The following is a 19,971-nucleotide window of genomic DNA, read 5'->3' as shown; positions in this document are numbered from 1 at the left end:
CATTCATGGTCTGTTGCATTAGTGAGTAAATAATTTTGGTGTAAAATTTCCCAGTTATATTTACAGAGTTTGTTGTGAGTGTCATTAATCATTTATCTAAGCATTCTGCAGCCATTATGCTCTGCTATTCTTTTGGTTAGTGGGGTGTGGGACAGCCTCCACTTTGAGAGAGAGAGCAAGAGAGTGAGTACAAGAGGTCCCTCCAAAATGGTTTTTATCTAATCAGGTGAGATTTTATACTGTCAGAATCATACAGCACAGAAACAGAACCTTTGGTCCAACGTGTTCATGCTGATCAAGTTTCCCAAATTAAACTAAGCTCACTTGCTTGCAGTTGGCCCATATCCCTCCAAATCTTTCCGATTCATGTACCTATCCATATGTATTTTAAATGTTGCAACTGTTCCTACGTCTAGCACTTCCTCTGACAGTTCATTCTACATAGAAAGCACCCTCTGCATGAAAAACGATGAGGTCCCTTTTAAATCTTTTCCCTCACACCTTAAAATTATGCCCTCTAGTTTTGAACTCCCCTGCCACAGAGAAAAAACCTTTGCTATTTACCTTATCTATGCCTGTTATGATTTTATAAACCTTTATAAGTCAATCCTCAACCTCCTATACTCCAGTGAAGAAAGTCCTAGCCTAGCCAGCCTCTCCTTATAATCGCTTTTGGTCGTTGAAAATATATTACACCAACAACAACTAATAACAGCTGAAGACAATATTCAGCACAGGTTTTAGTTAAATACAGACCAGACTTAAAATGTGGTGCAATCTATTGCATAGAAGTACAGTTGAGACAGAGGGCAGAACTAAAAGTTCCCCATGTTCCAAAAGTTCTGCCCAGTGCTTGACAAAACTGTGGAAAAAGAAGAAGGGTTCATGCCCGAAACGTCGATTCTTCCTGCTCCTTGGATGCTGCCTGACCTGCTGCACTTTTCCAGCAACACATTTTCAGCTCTGATCTCCAGCATCTGCAGTCCTCACTTTCTTCTAAAACTGAGCACATTATCCATATTGAAACTTTTAAATTGCTAGATGCAGAGAAACAGAACCAGGTGAAAGAAGAACTCCAAAACATTTTGGAAAATTGCCTAATTGAATCAGTCCAAACATTTGAAGTGTTGCAGTAATGTCAGTACTTAAGCCCAATGGCTCAACCTCAATCTGCATCAAATATAGAAAGGTCAATGCAGTCATAAAAGCAGACTCACACAATTTTCCTCACTTGCAAGGCCATAATAATAGGGCTGGCACTGCCAGCTGTCTTACCAAAAAATGCATTTTAAAAGGATACTGGGAAATTCCTTTAAAACCGTGGGATAAAGAGATATCAGCCTAAAGAGATATCAGCCTTTGTCACACCAGATGATCTTATCTGGTGCTGAGTAATGTCATTTGGGCTAGGAAATGTTCCTGCAACTCTTCTGAGACTGATGAATTAAGTGGGAGCTACTGTTCTTAATTATGTGGTTTACCTTAATGATGTCATGGCAATACTTGGGCGAAACACTTGAGACATATGAAATTTTTGTTTCGTAAACTTCAATTGGTTAAGTTAGCAATAAACCTTGCAAAAGCGAATTTGCATAGGCATGAACAACGTACCAGGGCATTTGGTACAACTGCTACCAAGAACTGCAGAAGGATAAGGATTAATGAAGTTCTCTGTCTCTGAAAATAAAGGGAAATAATGAGGTTTTTAGGGATGTTGGGTTTTATCACAGAATTGTACCAAATTTTAGGGCAATATTTACTGCACTGACAATTTTTTTTCTAAAAGAATACCAAAGTAGCGTGAAAAGAGGAGTGCTAGGCTTCTTTTGAAAAGGTGGAAGTCATTTTGATCAATGAATTACTGTTGGCTCTACCAAATTTCACTAAGTTCTTAAAAACAATAATTGATGCTTATAATTTGGGAGTGGGTGCAGTTCTATTACAAGATGGGTCAGGAATAGAGAAAACAGTGGGATATTTTGCTGAAAAGTAAGTCAATAGGTCTCTACAGACCTGCTGAAGGTATTTACAGTAGAAAAGAAGAAACCCTGGGATTGGTAGTGCCTCTTCATACTTTTTAAAAATAGTGCTCACATTATGACCATAGAGACACATTAGTATAGATCAATAATAACGTGCTAACCTTAGTGCAAAATTTTTAAAACTCCAGTCCATTTTGATGGAATTGGTTTTTTCCTGCAATGTCAGCAATGTAATTACTAATGCTTTATCAAGAATAATTGGTGAATGGTTAAATAGTACGGTATCAAAGTTAATTGTACAAGTTGCATTTAAAAATATTAAGGATGTGTGTGAGAATCTGTCTTAACTTTAAAACTATTTTTGTTCAGTCCATATTGTACAAGGGAAAGCACTTAAAAGGTTGCTTCATTCTTTCCAAGGGTGGAGTTCTTAAGAAGAATGCTTAAAGGAATTATGTTTTGAAGAATTGCAGAAAATGGATTTACCCCAAGTCTGGTGTAAATACCTTGAATGGTTTCTTTAAAAAAAACTGTTAACTGTCAATATTGTTTTTTTTAAAACAAGGCTTCATACAAATCACATGACTGAAGCTTGCACTGCTATGAATATTTGCTGGGCCGCTTCGAACAGTAACTGATTTGGAGAGATACTTGGTTCAGTTGGATGGTAGCCTGCTAAAAAAGAAAACATCTTATTGAGTTCAAGGTATGCTTCTGAAAGGGTCAATGAAGGAGCATCTCAACATTTTAATTCCTGAGTAGGCTGTGAATGCAAGACATCAAATGATCACGAGCAATTAGTGACCTAACGACATCAGCAAGAACATCAAAGAAACACACATTGGAAATTTCTACAACTCATCCTTTTGTCTTTTATGTTGCAACCAGTTTAGAAGTAGAACTTTAGTTCACTCCACCAGCTTTGGTGATAACATCATATGACATCAAAAAAATGTCAAAAGGCACTAGATACTGACAAGTCTTCTGGGCAGGAAATGCTTCATCTTCCTAAACAGATAAGCTGGGGGAGGAACAGTGAATAGATTCTGACAAACAGTCACTGGACTCGAAATGTGAACACTCCTTTTCTCTCTACAGATGCTAAGAGGCCTGTTGAATTTCTCCAGCACTTTCTGTTTTTACTGAAGTATACAAGTTCTGTTGAAGTATATAAGGGATTTTTCAGAACACAGCTGGAATACTGTGAACATTTCTGGGTCGTTTATCTAAGGAAAGATATACAGGCATGAGAGGCTGTCCACAGAACGTTCATTTTGGTGATACAAGTTATGGAGGAACTGTCTTATCAGGGGAGGTTGAGTTGATTAGGCCTGAACTCATTGGAATATAAAAGAAAGAGATGCGACCTTATACAAGAAATATATAATAAGCTTATGGGAACTAGGCAGGGTAGTTACAGAAAGGTTGTTTCCCAAGGTGGCAGTGTCTAGGACCAGAAGGCATAATCTCAAAATAAGGGAACATTCATTCTTCTCTCAGAGTAGTGAATCTGTGGAATTATTTACCGCAGAGGTACGTTAATGCCGTTTCATTAAGTATATTCAAGGCTGAGGTAGATTTTCGATCAGTAAGAGGAATCGAGTATTATGGGGAAAAGTCAGTAAAAGTGGTACTGAGATCCATGATCTTATTGAAGCCAAGCAGACTTGATGGGCTGAATGACCTACTTCTACTCCTATATCTTATAGTCTTATAAATAAAAGCGCATGAGGGAGTGAGAAATGGCAGGTGAAAAGGGACAGGAATATGCGAGAGACGTTGGTTAGTACACCTTAGAAGGGAGGTGGGAGTGCTGGTTCGAGAGCCAGATGGCCTTCTAAAACGTTTCCTGTGGGTTGGGAGGAGCCAGTGTGCTCCCTTGACCCCACAAGGAAGTATTGTGTCAACCCAAAATAGTCACAAGCCCTCTCAATTGAGCTGTAATAGACAACTCTCTTTTCATTCCAATATAAAACATCCTTCCTACAGTGAATTTGCTTCACCATTAATAGCCCCTCACCCCCAAATTTCCACAGCTCCTATCCATCCTTCCTTCCGCCCTCTGTCCAGTTAATAAAATGGAGCTAAATATGGTTTCTAAGCCTTTCTAATACAAGTGCAATAAGAACATAAAACATAATTGAAATTAAAGCCTCAAGACTCTCAGCATTTCAATATATTGTGACACGTATATAATAAATTAATGTAAAATTTATGTTTTAGCATGGTGCAAAAAATTATCTATTCCTCTCCTTCAAATTCTGAACTAAAAACACAAACAAGTTGCTTTTTAAAATCAAGCATCATGCCCTATTTCCTGGTTTTTCGTCCACTTTTCATTCTTCTTTGAGATTGTGACTATTTGAAATGGGCCAAGTGCCACCGTTCACCTTAGGGTAATTAGAGGACTCTTCATAGCAATGCACAATACTACAATCACATTCTACTTCACCAAGTGTACACTCAATATTTTTAAATAAACAAACAATGCTTTATTGAAATTGTTATTTTGCCAAACATCAAATTTTCAGAACATTTTCAAGTTGCTGGCTGTTTACCTACATTTTTGGGGACATACAAAATTTCAATAAATTCATTTTAAAAGGCATCACTCCCTGATGAGTGAGTTATGGTCATCATGTTGTCAACTGGCTATGAAAGGAACAGGTTGTCTATAGACACTTGGTTGGTCTCACAAATAGTTCACAGTAGAGCAATTTTAGAAATCTGGCAAGAACTGAAGTAACAATCGCAAAATGCACACATGACTCGAAGCATGCCAAGATATCAAGCAACACAAATTAACTGAAAATATCAATTATTTTTCTAATTTTCTGCAACTATACTTCCAATTCTTTTACAATTCCTTATCTGAAATCCTTCTATCACAAAACCTTAGAGATATGCAAAAGTACTTCTGCTTCTGTCTGTCCTCATCTTCCTCAACACTGCCAATCATTACAACTTCTCTCTTGTTCAGTTCATTTCCATGGCATTACTCCTAGCTGGTTCCATTCATATTTTCTTAAGGCAGCCCTTGTTAAATTCAATAGTATTGCCTTATCTGCTCATATCTCAGTTGTCATAAATTCAATTTTTTCTCTATTCCTCTTAACCATTATCTCATCACAATGCCATTTAGAAGCATGGAATCAGCTTTTACATTCATGTTGACATCACCCATCATTGGTCCAAAAAGCAGTTGCTGTAATCAGCAAATATCTAAACAAGCTTAAAAAAAAACTTTAGTCAAAATGTTCTCTAGCCTAATGTCAACATAGTGCTCTTTTCGGTTTCTGTCAGCTTAAATAACTTTGACCTCAACTTCCTTGGGTGACACTTCAAGTTGTATCAGGAGGTGCAGAACCATAGAATACTGCTTGACATTTGATTCAATTTCCTTCCCCACATCCAGTCAGTAGCTTCTACCTCAACAACATTTCAATGTCATCCACCCGAACATATTCAACTTCTCAATGCTAATCTTCACAAACTCCAAACTGGGATCAGCCTCTCACAAACTTGAATTAATCCAAAATATTGAAGTTTGAGACTTCTAACATTACTATATTATACATTGATATCATCTACAACTTCACGTTATTGCAAAATTATTGACCTGTTTTTACTCAATTGCAAATTCTTTCTGCTTTCACATTGCCACTTACAGCTGCACCAGAATTCTCAACTCCTGCTGCAAAATTCTCCCTAATCTCTTCCATGTCTCCTCCAATGGTGGTTCCCTTTGTAGAATTCATCATTCGTCCTTGATCCAATGTGCATGCAGTGTTGCCTCTATTTCAACAAACTGAATCTCAAACATTGAAAATTGGTTTGAATCTACATCACTATCTTTAAGGTTTCAAATGTATTACTGCAAAATCTATGCCACAATTCTTTAAAATCACCAGTTCAGCTTCCATCTCACTCTCAACATTTAGTCAGCTCAGGTCATAAAATATCCAATGATAGCTCGATATAACTGCAACTTCAGTGTTTTCTTTCCTCAATTTTCTTGAAGCTTCTGGGGTGATCAATCATCCTCCACTGCTTTTCAGCTGATGCACATCATGTCATCTCATCTGCCAAATCAGTGAACAATGAGTCACAAAATTGGCTAATTTAAAAGAGAAGTCCATAGGGCCTTCTTATGGTACAGTAGTAGTATCCTTACCCTTGGACCAGGAGGCCAGAGTTAAAGTCTCTTCTACTCCAGAGGTTTGTAATAACATCTCTGAACAAGTTGGCTAAAAGGAAGGTTAAATAAAAAAAACTTAAAGAAGAGTCTATGAGCTAGGCTCTTTCTTACATGGCCAATGTGTTCCAGCTGAATCACTGAAGACAGTGCCCTTTCAGATTCTAAATTTAAGCCAATAGCTATGGTGCTAGTAACACAGTTATTTTTCTACTTGTAATTTTAAGCAAACAAAATATTTCATGACACAAGTGAAGATACCAAATTCAATGTCATTTTGACATTTTTCAAATTCCTTTCATTAATTTATATCCCTATTACATACTTATTTTTTGTGGCAAAATTTTGAAATAAAATTCTCACCCTTGCAATTCCCTGCATTTCACAATCACAGACTCTACAACATTTCTGTCACATTTAAAGTCAGGCAATAATATCTGTTGCAGCTGTAACCATAGTACCTGTATGTCATCCCTCCTCATTTTTCCTAGTTTTAATATTGTCAATTCCTCAGTGTACTTTCCTTCAAAATGCATCTGCAATGTATGTCCTTACTATAGATCCTTTCATATTCTGAAGATGGTACCTTTTCTGCAGCAACTTCTCCAGCAAGACTCCCTTCTGCACAAACCAAGATTACAACCTTGATCTTCTGGACTTCCTCATCAATGTCACCTGGAGACATAATCCACAAACATGGAATTTCCTCTGCAAGCCACAGAACTTCATCTTTTAATTCTGTGCCACCTTTGCCAGATAAACACTGAAACATTAATTTGTGGCTGAATCAAAATTTCCAGAATTAAATATTTACAAGCCCAAATCATTCAAGTCAGTTTACAACAAAAACTCAATATGCTACCCCCAAATTTTATTCCTCTTCTCATTGGATGTCCTGAATAATCATGAGGTGAGGTTCAAATTTCACAATGTCAATCAAAACGTCCTCAACCAGATGTGTCATCTCGATGTTTGAATTCTTTAATGTTGTCCTCAGAAGCTTCTTTAGCTACATCCTACACAAATTCCACTTTATCCAAAACTCCACTACCTGCATTCTAACCCAAATTAAATCCTATTCATCCATTAGCTACTATTACTGATTTCTCATCTCTAATGCAATGATTTTCAAAACTCACATTAGCAGCGACAAATGATTTCATGATCTTGCTCCATTTGATCTGTACAATATCAATTAGCCCTATAACTCATTTTATAGCTTCCATTTTAAGCTTGAAGTATAATGTACCTTTGTCACTCTCTCCATTCTAATAATATCTACTCAACCTTTCACAATCATAGTTTTTCTGTCTAAGTTTTTCCAAATGTTCTTCAATCTCAAGAATCTTTGTAAGCTTATCCTTTCAATCTCACTTTGGTCCCCTGGCAAGTAGTTTTCTAAATTTTTGCTTGGAACCTGAATTACAGACCTTGTAAATCCTGCGAGTATGTTCAGTAAGCAAATAAAACAGTATTATTATTTATAGGTACTGTGGAAGGGTATAGGCAAGAGCTTTGCATTTGAAAAGAAAATGGTAAATAAAGCCATCATTTTTCAGGGGAGTTGGAAGCCAATTAAATTTACAAATTAAGGAACTAAGCTAGAGAGCAAGGCATTGAAGGCAGATGCACACTTTTAGTATCAGTGATAGATCATCGATAATCAGCAGATTAAATGTAAATACATTACAAAGAGGGTTCAGTATTTCCAACAGGAACTCCCAAGTAAAAGAAGAGACTGGTAGAAAAGATGGTTCAGATTGATTCCATATAATATAATGAAGAAGCATAGCTAGATGGAGTGAGCAGTGATAGGAAATATACTTATACATAAGTGAACAAGACTCAAAGATGGGGGAATTTGAATATTCAAGTTGGACTGAAGGTTGACACACCGTTTTTGTGAACATACATTTAACTAATCAACTCTACTGCTATAAATGGTAGAATTTTAGCGATTATCAAACTTTATTAAACGTCAGATTTGCCAATTTTTTTTATTACTTGTCCACAGACTGTATGGTCCAGCATTTATCACCCATCTGTAATAAGCTCAAGATGGTGGTCAGCTACCTCCATGAACAGTTATAGTCCATGTGGTTTAGATGCACTCTCAGTACTGTCAGGGAGGGAGTTGCAAGCTTTTGACTCAGGGACAGGGAAGATCTAAACAAAAATGGAATTGGCTGAAGATCTAAACAAAAATGGAATTGGCTAAAAATCTCAGCAGGTCTGGCAGCATCTGTGGAGAGAAATCATGGTTAATGATTTGGGTCCAATGAACCTTCTTCAGAACTGAAGAGAAGGTCCAAGTCATAGATAGTAGTGTTCCCATGTAACTGCTGTCTTTGTTCTTCTAGGTGGGTTTGGAAGGTCGTAAGCAGCCTTTGAGAGTTGTTGTAATGCATCTTGCAGAAGGCCACTACGCAACTGGAGGAGGGAATAAGGGCTTAAAATGTTAGATGCGGTGGCAATCAAGAAGGCTTTGTCCTCAATGGTGTTAAGCTCGAGTGTCGTTGGACCTGCATACATCCAAGTGAGTGGACATTATTCCATTACAATCTCGACTGTGCTTGGGGATGCTGGGCAGGCATCTCAAGATCAGAGGTGAATTACTCACAGCAGAATTATAGAGTCATAGAGATGTACAGCATGGAAACAGACCCTTCAGTCCAACTCACCCATGCCGACCAGATATCTCAACCCAATATAGTCCTATCTGCCAACGCCTGGGCCATATCAACCTAAATCCTTCCTATTCATACACCCATCCAAATGCCTTTTAAATTTTGCAATTGTACCAGACTCCACCACTTCCTCTGGCAGCTCATTCCATACACGTACCATCCTCCGAGAAAAAAATTGCCCCTTAGGTCCCTTTTATATCTTTCCCCTCTCACCCTAAACCTATGCCTTCTAGTTCTGGACTCCCTGACCCCAGGGAAAAGGCTTTGTCTATTTATCCTAACCATACCCCTCATAATTTTGTATACCTCTATAAAATCACCCCTCAGCCTCTGAGGCTCCAGGGGAAACAGCCCAGCCTGTTCAGCCTCTCCCTATAGCTCAAATCCTCCAACCCTGGCAACATCCTTGTAAATCTTTTCTGAACCCTTTCAAGTTTCACAACATCTTTCCGATAGGAAGGAGAGTAGAACTGCAAGCAATATTCCAACAGTAGCCTAACCAGTGTCCTGTACAGCCACAACATGATGTCCCAACTTCTGTACTCAATAGTCTGACCAACAAAAGAAATCATACCAAATGCCTTCTTCACTATCCTATCTATCTGCAACTCCACTTTCAAGGAGCTATGAACTTGCACTCCAAGGTCTCTTTGTTCAGCAACACTCTCTAGGACGTTGCCATTAAGTATGTAAGTCCCTAGCCTCTGACCTGCTTGTGCAGCCACAGTATTTACACTGCTGGTCCAGTTTAATTTCTAGTCAATGAAAATCATCAAGATGCTGATAGTGAGATGTTCAATGACGCTAATGCTATTATAAATCCAAGGAGATAGTTAGATTTTCGCTTGTTGGAGATGGCCTTTGCCTGGCATTTATTTATGATACTTGCATTTTATCAGCTCAAAGTCAGAAGATGTTCAGGTCTTGCTGCATAACGATACAGATAGCTTCAGTATTTGAGGAGTGGCAAATAGTACCGAGTAAACATCCCCACTTCGGACGTAATGATGGAGGGAAGGGAATTGATGAAGCAACTGAAGAGAATTGGGTGTCGAACACAACCCTAAGGATCTCCTAGTGATGTTACAGAATTATATGACTGGTCTCCACAACTTCCTAGTTAGGACAACAATTAGAGGAGCGTATTCCTGATTTCCCAATGACTTTAATTTTGCTCGAGCTCCTTCATGCCATACTTAGTCAAAAGCCACAGTAATGTAAAGACAGTCATTCACTTCACCAAAGGAATTCAGTTGTTTTTGTGCATGTTTGAACCAAGACTATAATTAGGTCAGGAGCTCAGTGAGACTGGTTGAGGGCCTGTAAGCAGGTTATTGATTAAAATAGCAACGTTGTAACTGGACTAAAGTAGCTTAAGTCTTCAGTTCCACTGCCAGAATGTTGCAAGGGCAAATAGCCTTTGCCGGATCCAGTGCCAGCAGCCATTTTGCAATATCTCCTGGAGCAAATCAAACTAGCTAAAACCAGCATATATAATAGTGGGGAGGTCAGGAGGTGGTCAAGATGGATTGTCTAATCAATACATTTAATGGGTTATTTCAGAATACAGAGAATAGATACAATTTCAGTCAGTGAGAAAAACTTCAAGGGATGATGCTCCATCCATGGTTACCTAGAAAGGCTAAAGATAGTATATAATTTTTCTTTAATTTTGATAAATGTGCAAAGAAAGGTGGTAGAGGATGGACAGAATATTAAAAAAAGCAAGGGATGACTAGAAAAACTTGTAAGAAGGAATGTATCAAAGGATGATAGAAAGCTAGGCAGAAACATAAAAACAGATAGCAAGAGATTCAAGAAAGTAGAGTTGACGAGGTGTGCATTAGCCTTATTGGATGTGATTGAGGAGAACGGATAAAGCAAAATGAAAAAGTAGCAGATGAATTAATTGAATAGCTATTTTGCTCAGTTTTCACTGCAGAGGATACAAGAAACATTCCAACAACAGTTACAACTGATCAAATGGAAGGAAGAAAATAACCCAGCAAATTACAATCACCAGAGATATCATACGGAATGAATTGTTGGGGCTGGAGGCCTGACAAATGCTCAGATCTTGTCGGGCTTCACAGAAGGGTCATAAGAGCAGTATCAGATAGTTGTTGCATTTGCTTTATTTTTGTTCCAGAACTCCCTTGAGGTGAAGTCCCATTAGAAAATAGCAAATATAACCCCTTAGCACAAAAGGGGAAGAGGGGGGGGGGAAAAGAGAACAAGACAGCAAAAAATTACAGGCCAGTTAGGTTAATTTTTGCCATAGGGAAACTGTTAGCAGCAATTATGAAACTTACAGCAGGGAATTTTGGTAAGTTTAAGGTAATCAGGCAAACCAATTTGGTTTTGTGAAAGACAAATGTGTTTAACCAATTTAATGGAGTTGTTTAAGGAAGTAACGTGCTTAGATTTCCAGAAGATACTCAATAAAGTGTCATATCAAAAGATACAATGTAAAATAAAAGCTCAAAGTGTAGCGGGTAGCAGATTGGCATAAATAGAAGATTGGCTAGCTAATAGGAAGCAGACAGCAGACAGACAAGTCTTTTACAGTTTTAGCAAGATGTAACAAATGATGTGCCACAGGGATCAGTGCTGGGAATTCAACTCTTCACAATTTATGTAGATTATTTGGATGAAGGGAAAGGAGGTACGGTTTCCAAATTTGCTGATGATACGAAGACAGATCGGAAAAAACTTGTGAAGAGGATATAAGGAGACTACAAAAGATACAGATAGGCAAAATGAATGGGGCAAAAATCTGGAAAATGTAATATGGGAAGGTGTGAGAATGACTGGGAAAATTTTTTAAAATGTTATCTAAATGGTGAGAGATTGCAAAGCTTTGAAGTGCAAAATGACTTTGGGATCAAGTATGTAAAACACAAAAGGCTAGCGTCAGACTAGCGTTAGGAAAGAAATTCAAATATTAAATTGGGAACTGAATACAAAGTATGGAGGTTATGCTTCAGATTTTCTGGGCACTGGTGACACTGCATCTGGAATTAAATTCAGATTGAAAGAGTAAAGACAGAATCATATATTAGTGTTTTAGTGCTAGGCAAAGGTAAATATACAGGCCTGAGGGAGTAGTTGGTCCTAGTGGACTGGGCAAAAATATTAAAGGGCGGGATAGTTGAAGAACAGTGGCAAATGCTTAGGGAGGTGCTAAATACCTCTCAATTTGAGTATATTCCCAAAAGAAAAAGGAACTGTAAATATGTGAAATATTGTCCATAACTTAAGAAGGAAGTCAAGGATAACACAGAGTCACAGAGTTATACAGCACAGAAACAGACCCTTTAGTCCAACTTGTTTGCACCACAGATGTTCTAAATTGATCTAGTACCATCTGCCAGCATTTGGCCCATATCCCTCCAAACCCTTCCTATTCATGTACCCATTCTGATGCATTTTAAATGTAGTCATTGTACCCACTTCCACCACCACCACTGGCAACTCGTTCCATACACGTACCACCCTCTGCATGGAAAAAGTTGCCCCTCAGGTCCCTTTTAAATCTTTTCCCTGTCACCTTAAACCTATGCCTCTAGTTTTAGACTCCACTACCCTGGGAAAAAAAGACCTTGGCTATTCACCCTATCCATACTCCTCATGATTTTATAAACCTCTCGAAGGTCACCCCCTCAGCCTCTGACATAACATTAGTTACACTCTGGAGGATTGGGAGAACTTTAAATGCCAGCAAAGGCTCCTAAAACAAAATCAAAAGAGCTAAGATGAACTATGAAAGGAAATCAGCAGAAAACGTAAGCACTGATACCAAAAGCTTCTATAAGTATGTATAAAGGAAGAGAATACTGGAAGTAAATGTTGGCTCTTTAAAGGATGAAAATGGCAATATAATAATGGGAAATTCAAAAATGGCAGAGGCACTAAACCAATGTTTTGTGTCTGTTTTCACAGTGAAAGATAATAAATTCTTTCCCAAAACTGCAATGGATCTTGGTGAAATTACAATAACTAGGTAGAAGGTACTAAGTAAACCGATGGATTACTTAGATATGTCCCTGGGACTTGCTGGCCTACCCCGGGGTTTTAAAGGATGTAGCAGCAGAGATAGTATTTTTATTACGATATTCCCAAATTCCCTGGAGTCTGGAAAGGTACCAGTGGATTATCACATGCTAACGTAAAACTGTTATTCAAATAAAAGAGGTAGGCAAAAAGTAGGTTACTATAGGCCAGTTAGTTTGGAGTCAATCATAAAGAAAGAGATATTAAACACTTGGAAAAACAAAACTCAACAAAATAACATTTAATATATGCAAGAAGAGTCAACACACATACAATCATATTAACCTTTTCTTAAAAAAGTCATTCACAGGATGAGGGCATTGCTAGCTGAGCCAGCATTTACAACGCATCCCTAATTTTTCAGGGGGCAGTTTAAGAGTCAACTACATTGCTGAGAGTCTGGAGTCACATGTAGGCCAGACCAGATGAGGATAGCAGTTTTCTTCCCTAAAGGACATTAGTGAATTGGATGGGTTCTTCCCAACAACTGATAACTATTTCATGGTCATTATTAGCCTCTTAATTCCAAGATCTGCCATGTTGGGATTTGAACCCATGAGCCCAGCACATTACCTGGGTCTCTGGATTATCAGCCTAGTGATAATACAACTAGGCCATTGCCTCTCCTTCTACAATACTTTGCTTCCAATTGTTATTCTGTGAACCATAGTAATTGGTAAAACAGATTCAAATATCTGAAATTTTGAAAACTAAAATCTGAAAATTTGCAAGTATAACCAACACATGCTTGACAGTCATAAATGCGGATAACAATCTGGGTTGCAGGAAGACAATTTCTTTTTATTTCCATAGGCTTGCTAATAGCCTTTGATTAAAGAATTTTTTTGTGTCAAACGTGAACCTAAATCTTGTCTCAATTGCTAAATTAGTGTACACTACAAAATTTAAGAGATAAGAGACAAGAAAAAAAGCCTGAATTAAAAAGCACAGGGAGTCCCTTGTGATTAATTTCCGTATTAAATTGCTAATTTTTCTCATGGGATATGAAGAATTAATAGTCTGCTCTCTTATGGAAACATAGTCTTTACCCAATGTCATTAAATTATTCAGCAGTTTCAAACAAAGTTGGGCAGAGATGTGTCCTGTGTTTTGTGAGCTAAAATATTTCATATACTACCTTAACATGCACCATAAATGCACTACAATTATGAGGGGAAAAAGCTGAAATTAACGCGATTATCACAGTTCTTTTGAGTCAAAATATAAACGAAAACACATTAAAAGGACAATCATAGAAATACGTAATTCTTATTGCAAAGAACACCTGACATTATGGGTAGGGAGAAGGTTGGAAGAGAGAAGGGGACATCAGGCAGGGTTTTATATAAAAAAAACTGAAATCTCAGCTCAGGCAATGCATTAAAGTTGTGAGAATAGAGCCTGTCTGTATTCCAATCTTGAGTCAAACTGGTTCTATTTCCAAAGGAGGATTGACTGCCTGTAGATTGCGTGCTTTGTGAACAAAATAGAATACATCTGCAAATATAAATTCACCCCACAGACATGCGTGTGTGCGTGCGTGCATGTGTGGGACAGTGAATGAGTGTGTGAGTGGGAGAGAGTGCACGTGTGAGTGTGCATGTATATGTGTGGTAGAGTGGATGCGTAAATGTCACGGAGTATAAGTCTGAGAGAGGGAGTGCGCGTGGGTGAGAGTGTGGGGATGTGTGTGTGCATGCCTGAGAGGGAACGTGTATATGAGAGAGGGTCTGCATGAGTGCGAGAGTATTTAAGGGCGTGTGTGTATGTGAGTATAGCATAGTGTCATGGGGTCACACGTAGTGTGACATGAACCCCAGGTCCCAGTTGAGATCATCCTCATGGGTACTTACATTCTACAAGCTGATATTCAAGTTAAGTCTGCTTGCTGAGCTGGAAGGTTTGTTTTCAGATGTTTCATCACCATATTAGGTAACATCAGTGAGCCTCCGGTGAAGTGCTGGTGTTATGTCCTGCTTTCTGTGTGTGTGTGTCTTAGTCTCTAAAGATGATGATATCATTTCCAGTTCTTTTTCTCAGAGAATGGTAGATGGGGTCCAAATTGATGTGTTTATTGATGGAGCTCCGGTTAGAATGCCAGGCCTCTAGGAATTCCTGTGCAAGACTCTGTTTAGCTGGTCCTAGGATGGATGTGTTGTTCCAGTTGAATGTGACTTGAAAGTAGTTCTGGGATTTACATATTAATGAACTGAAACCTGCAACCTCTTCTAAAAGATGAAAGACTAGGTTTGTTCAATATATCATATCAGTTGTATGATACTGTGATTTGTGCTACAAATTCTGTGTCTTATGATCCTGTCCCACTAGCTACCTGACAAAGGAGCAGTGCTCTGGAAGCTAGTACATCCAAATAAACCTGTTGGACTATAACCTGATGTTGTGTGATTTTTAACAACTGAAGGACCAAGTGTTGCACTTTTGGAAATGCCAAAAGATTTGCTGTCATAAAAAGTTAGAGATGGATTATGAAGGAGGTAATTTGACCAGTTGAGCCTGCACTGACTCTCTGAGGGGCAGTTTCACTAGTTCCACTACCTTTTGCTTATAGCCCTCCAGGTTCTTTTTTTTTTCCCTGTTCAGTTGCTTTTCAAATTCTGTTTCGAAAGCTATGTGTGAATCTGCCTCCGCCATCTTCTCAGGCAACTCATTCCAGATACTAATTAGACTTTTTTTGGAAAAATTAGTGGGATGGAAAGTTGACAAATTCTTGAGACCCAATGATCTACATCCCAGAGCAATGAAAAGGGCTACTATGGAGATCAAAGTTGCAATGGAGATCATCTTTCAAGATTCAATAGATTCTGGAACAATGTATGCAAACGTAACCCAACTGCTTAAGAAAGGAGGATGGGGAAAAACAGTCCTGCTAACCTGAGATCAATGGTGGGGATATAGTAGAATCTATTATAAAGGATATCATAGTTAACTGGACATCTAGAGAATAAATGATCTAATTAGACAAAGTAAATTTGGATTAATAAAGATTTTTTTTAAAAAATCATTCAAGGGATGTAAGTGTTGCAAACCTAAGCCAGTATGTTTTGTCTATCACTAACAGTCCAGAAAGCAATTAAGAGTCAACTACATTTGCCGTGGGTCTGGAGTCCTAAGTAGGCCCAAGGAAAGATAAAGCTTTCATGGAGAGCATGCTGGTGGCATATTGAGTAGACTGGTTCTGTATTCTCTTGAGTTTAGAAGTATGAATGTTGAACTAACCGAAACTTACAAAATTCTTAAATCGTATCTTTCTTCAGGTAAAGGCACTGAAACTGAACAAGTGCAGTCTCACCAGAGTTTTGTACAACTGAAATTGAACTCAAATTCTTTTGTAATAAAGGCAAACTGGACTAACTGTTTATTTCATCAGCTTTCAGTGACTTTGCAATGGCATGACAGATGGCGAAAATTGATTTCAATGAAAACCTGAAATGACTCTAATAATGACTATGAAACCATTGTTGATACAGGTAGGTACAGAAAGGATGCTCCCCATTGCTGGAAACCAAGAGGTACAGTTTTAGACAATGAAGTAAGACATTTAGAACAGAGAGAAAGAGAAATCCACTCACTCGGAACCTAATTAATCTTTGCAATTCTCTACCTCATGGGCGATGGTCAAGGAAGAAATGGAGAAATTTCTAGATATCAATAAATTTCTAGACATCATGACCTCAAGGAATAAGTGGTTTAATATGGGAAAATGGTGACGTGTTGACAATCAAACTTGATGTAGAATGGCTGAATAGGTTAAAAGGGGCTGAATGACCTACTTCAGCTCATATGTTCCGAGACTTGATATAATCAACCACATACTTCAGTGATAAGAATTTACCCAATGACCTAATTTTTTAGAAGTACAATTCGGGAATGTAGAGGAAATAGTGATATGTAAGAGCAATAATGGTGTGTACAGCCTGTAAGGAAACTGTTTGAGAAATTGGATGATTGGAAACCTTTCATTGAAAAGGGGGAGAAAAAGTTCATTTTAACTGTGATCATAGAAAGAACTACCTCATATGAAATTTCTGAATATCAGTAATGTTTATTTCCAAGAATGTTCAAACACCTACTGAATGTCCCAGCACAGCCACACTGTAGAAAAATGTCCCCATCCGAGTTTCCTAATTACATGGTATCTTGCATTAAACAGGTCCCCTATTTTCACCGCATGGTAACCACCTGAAAGACAAGCAAGGAAAAGAATAATTCTTTAGTGGCAATGTAATTACTTTTCTTAAAAGACCTAGGGAAGAAATAGCATTATTCCAAAATTTTAACTGTGGTAGAGAATTTGACATACAAATCTATTGCTTTAAACAACAGCATAGTTTCACAAAACAAATAGGCACACTCATTTGCTATGCTTTTCATTAAAAACACACAGTATATATGGGAAGTGAGTGATAAAATGGAGCTCAGGCAGTAGATTAGCCAACATCATATTTAATCTTGGTACAGCAGACTTGAGGGGATTACATAATTTACTCATTCTGCTTTTTTTTTTAAATTTCACATCATATGCCAGACAACAGTAGTTTTAAAGTAAATCTTACCAAGCATGCTACCATAAATTGGTGATTTTACATGAAAAGTCAAATGATTCGCACATAGAAGAGGAGTTTACATGAATAGTTGCCTCAACAAACTCCTTGACAATTTTTTTTTGAATGAAAGCACAAGATGGAACTGAACCACTCTTGGATTTCTCTTCAAAATTCTTCTAACGTAAACATCCAATATCTCTTATTTTTGATTTTCAAAGATAAATTGCCTCATACAGCACACCAATAACGCCCAAGAAAAGTACAGAGTAAAGGTTTCTTATACGTGACTTGTTAACATTACTACCACAGAAGTAGATATGCCACCACCCCCCACTTTGGGAACTAACATCTTCAACTATACAAGGTTACCAAAACATGGCAAAAGTATTCTCTCTTCAGAACTAGTGAGACAAGAAATGTAAAATTTAAAATAATAATAATTAACTGCAATGAAGATAAATAACAATAAAGGCAAAGTACACCAAACTGGTTTCTTAATTTCATTTGCTGTGTTTTCCATTAGCACATCTAAGCAACAGGGAATATATAAGAACAATTTATTACAGGTTTATATTTTAAATTAATTCCACCAGAAGGCAAGTTTTCCAGAAATTCTGAGATTTGTCAAGGTGTTACCTGCTCATGGATACAGTTGATCAAAGTAGCTCAAGACTTAATATATGACAAATTGCTGCTTCTTGACAGAATAAAAGTAATCTAAAATGTAAGGCAAAAGCCATAAAATAAGTTTTTGCTTAAAAATCTGGTCCACAAAGTGTTTGGGACCACAACTACGCTTTAGTTTCGCAAACTGAGCTACTCTCACCTCTGCACTAAAGTGGAACACATTCAACATTCAGTTTTAATTCTGAATTTTTACATAAATGCAGTATTTATGTTCATTTTCTCAGATAAATGTTAGAGGATTTTTTTTAGGATTTTGAAGCACAACTTTGATTTCAAATGTCACGGGTGGGTTTTCTTGACCATTGTAATTGAAAGTTCATTAACAGTGACCAAAATAAAGGTAGAAAGGAGGACTGAATTTAGGTTCCACAAAGAAAATAGGGGATATACATTTGGGATTATTTTGCATCTTCAACATTTCAAAATCAAATCTGGAAGATCATTTACAGAAGATTTTATGAAGGTTATACTAATTCAGGGTTTACCAAATTGGGGGTGTTTACACACAGTGCAGTCACCAATTGAGATTTTCAGGGTTTTGAGTTCCATAGCAGCTATTTTCAAAATCATCATGTTCATCAATCTTACTACACAAATCTGGAACAGGTGGGATTTGAACCCAGACTTTCTGGCTCAGAAGTAGTGGGACTATCACTGTGCCACAAAAGCGCTTCAGGAATAGCTGCCATGGAGTTCTAAACCCACGTTAACAGCTATAAGGCCACTTTAAATGCTGAAAGTTTTTAAAATGGTGAATTGACCAATGAGACATAGATACAGCTTCACAAAGACCAGTGGAAAGTTAGGGCCTTAAAGACTGACAATTGAACACTTTGCCCCTCTGTGCATATTCTTCCCATCCAGGCCAACAAATATCCAGATAGGGAATTGACTAATGGACAGAAAACAGCAAGTGGAGATAAGGGGTTCTTTTCCAGGTTGGCTACCTATAACTAGTGGGATTCCATAGGGATCATGCTGGGACCACAACTGTTGAGAATAGATATTAATGAATTAGAGGAAGGAAGCGAGTGTACTCTAGACAAATTTGCAGAGGACACAAAATAGATACAAAAGCAAGTTGCAAGAAGCATACAACCAGAGATATGCATAGGCGGGAAAAATGTTGACAAAAGAATTATAAAACAGGAAAATGCAAACTTACTAATTTTTGAAGGGAAAACAAAAGTATTCTTTAAATAGAAAAAAAACTGCAGAAGGCTTTGACATAAAAGGACTTGGAGGTAGTTGTGCACAAAACACAAAGCTAGCAAATGGGTGCAGCAAGTAATCAGAAAACCTAATAGAATGTTAGCTCTTATTCATAAAGGGTTGAATATAAGAGTAGGGAAGTCTTACTGCAATTGTACAAGGTGCTAGTGAGACCATATCTGAACTGCTGATAAGAGTTTTGATTCCCTTTTCTAAGGAAAGGTATCTTTCATTGGAGGCAGTTATGAGAAGGTTCACTAGAATGATCCCTGGTATGGAGGGATTTTCTTATCCCAGGATTCTATTCATTGGAATTTATGAGAACGAGAGGTGACCTAATTGAAAACTATAGAATTCTTCAGGGGCTCGAGAAGGTAAATGCTAAACAGATATTTCCCCTCACAAGAAAGTCCAGGACTACAGGGCACACAGTCTTAAAATAAAAAGGCACCAATCTAAGACAGAGATAAGAAGGAATTTATTTGCTCAGAGGATTGAAAGCCTTTGGAACTTTTGTCAGTGAAAGTTGCAGGGACATAGACCTTGCATACAAGGCAGAGATAGATAGATAGATTCTTGATCATTAGGGG

General features: G+C 37.7%; 1 protein-coding gene across 5 annotated transcripts in view; it reads right to left on the bottom strand.

Moving 5' to 3' along the window:
- The window catches only part of LOC132826704 (SRSF protein kinase 2-like), a 226,984-nt gene that overhangs the window by 93,317 nt on the left and 113,696 nt on the right, over positions 1-19,971 (bottom strand). For all 5 annotated transcript variants that reach the window (XM_060842795.1, XM_060842790.1, XM_060842794.1 and 2 more), the window contains one exon: positions 17,009-17,117. In XM_060842795.1, coding sequence (XP_060698778.1) covers positions 17,009-17,117 — 109 coding nt within the window. The remainder of the gene's footprint in view (positions 1-17,008; positions 17,118-19,971) is intronic.

This window comes from Hemiscyllium ocellatum, chromosome 23 (assembly GCF_020745735.1).
Source record: "Hemiscyllium ocellatum isolate sHemOce1 chromosome 23, sHemOce1.pat.X.cur, whole genome shotgun sequence".
In the NCBI taxonomy this organism is placed as follows: Eukaryota; Metazoa; Chordata; class Chondrichthyes; order Orectolobiformes; family Hemiscylliidae; genus Hemiscyllium; species Hemiscyllium ocellatum.
The sequence above is the reverse complement of the archived record's forward strand: the minus strand, read 5'-3'. Positions and strand labels throughout refer to the sequence as shown.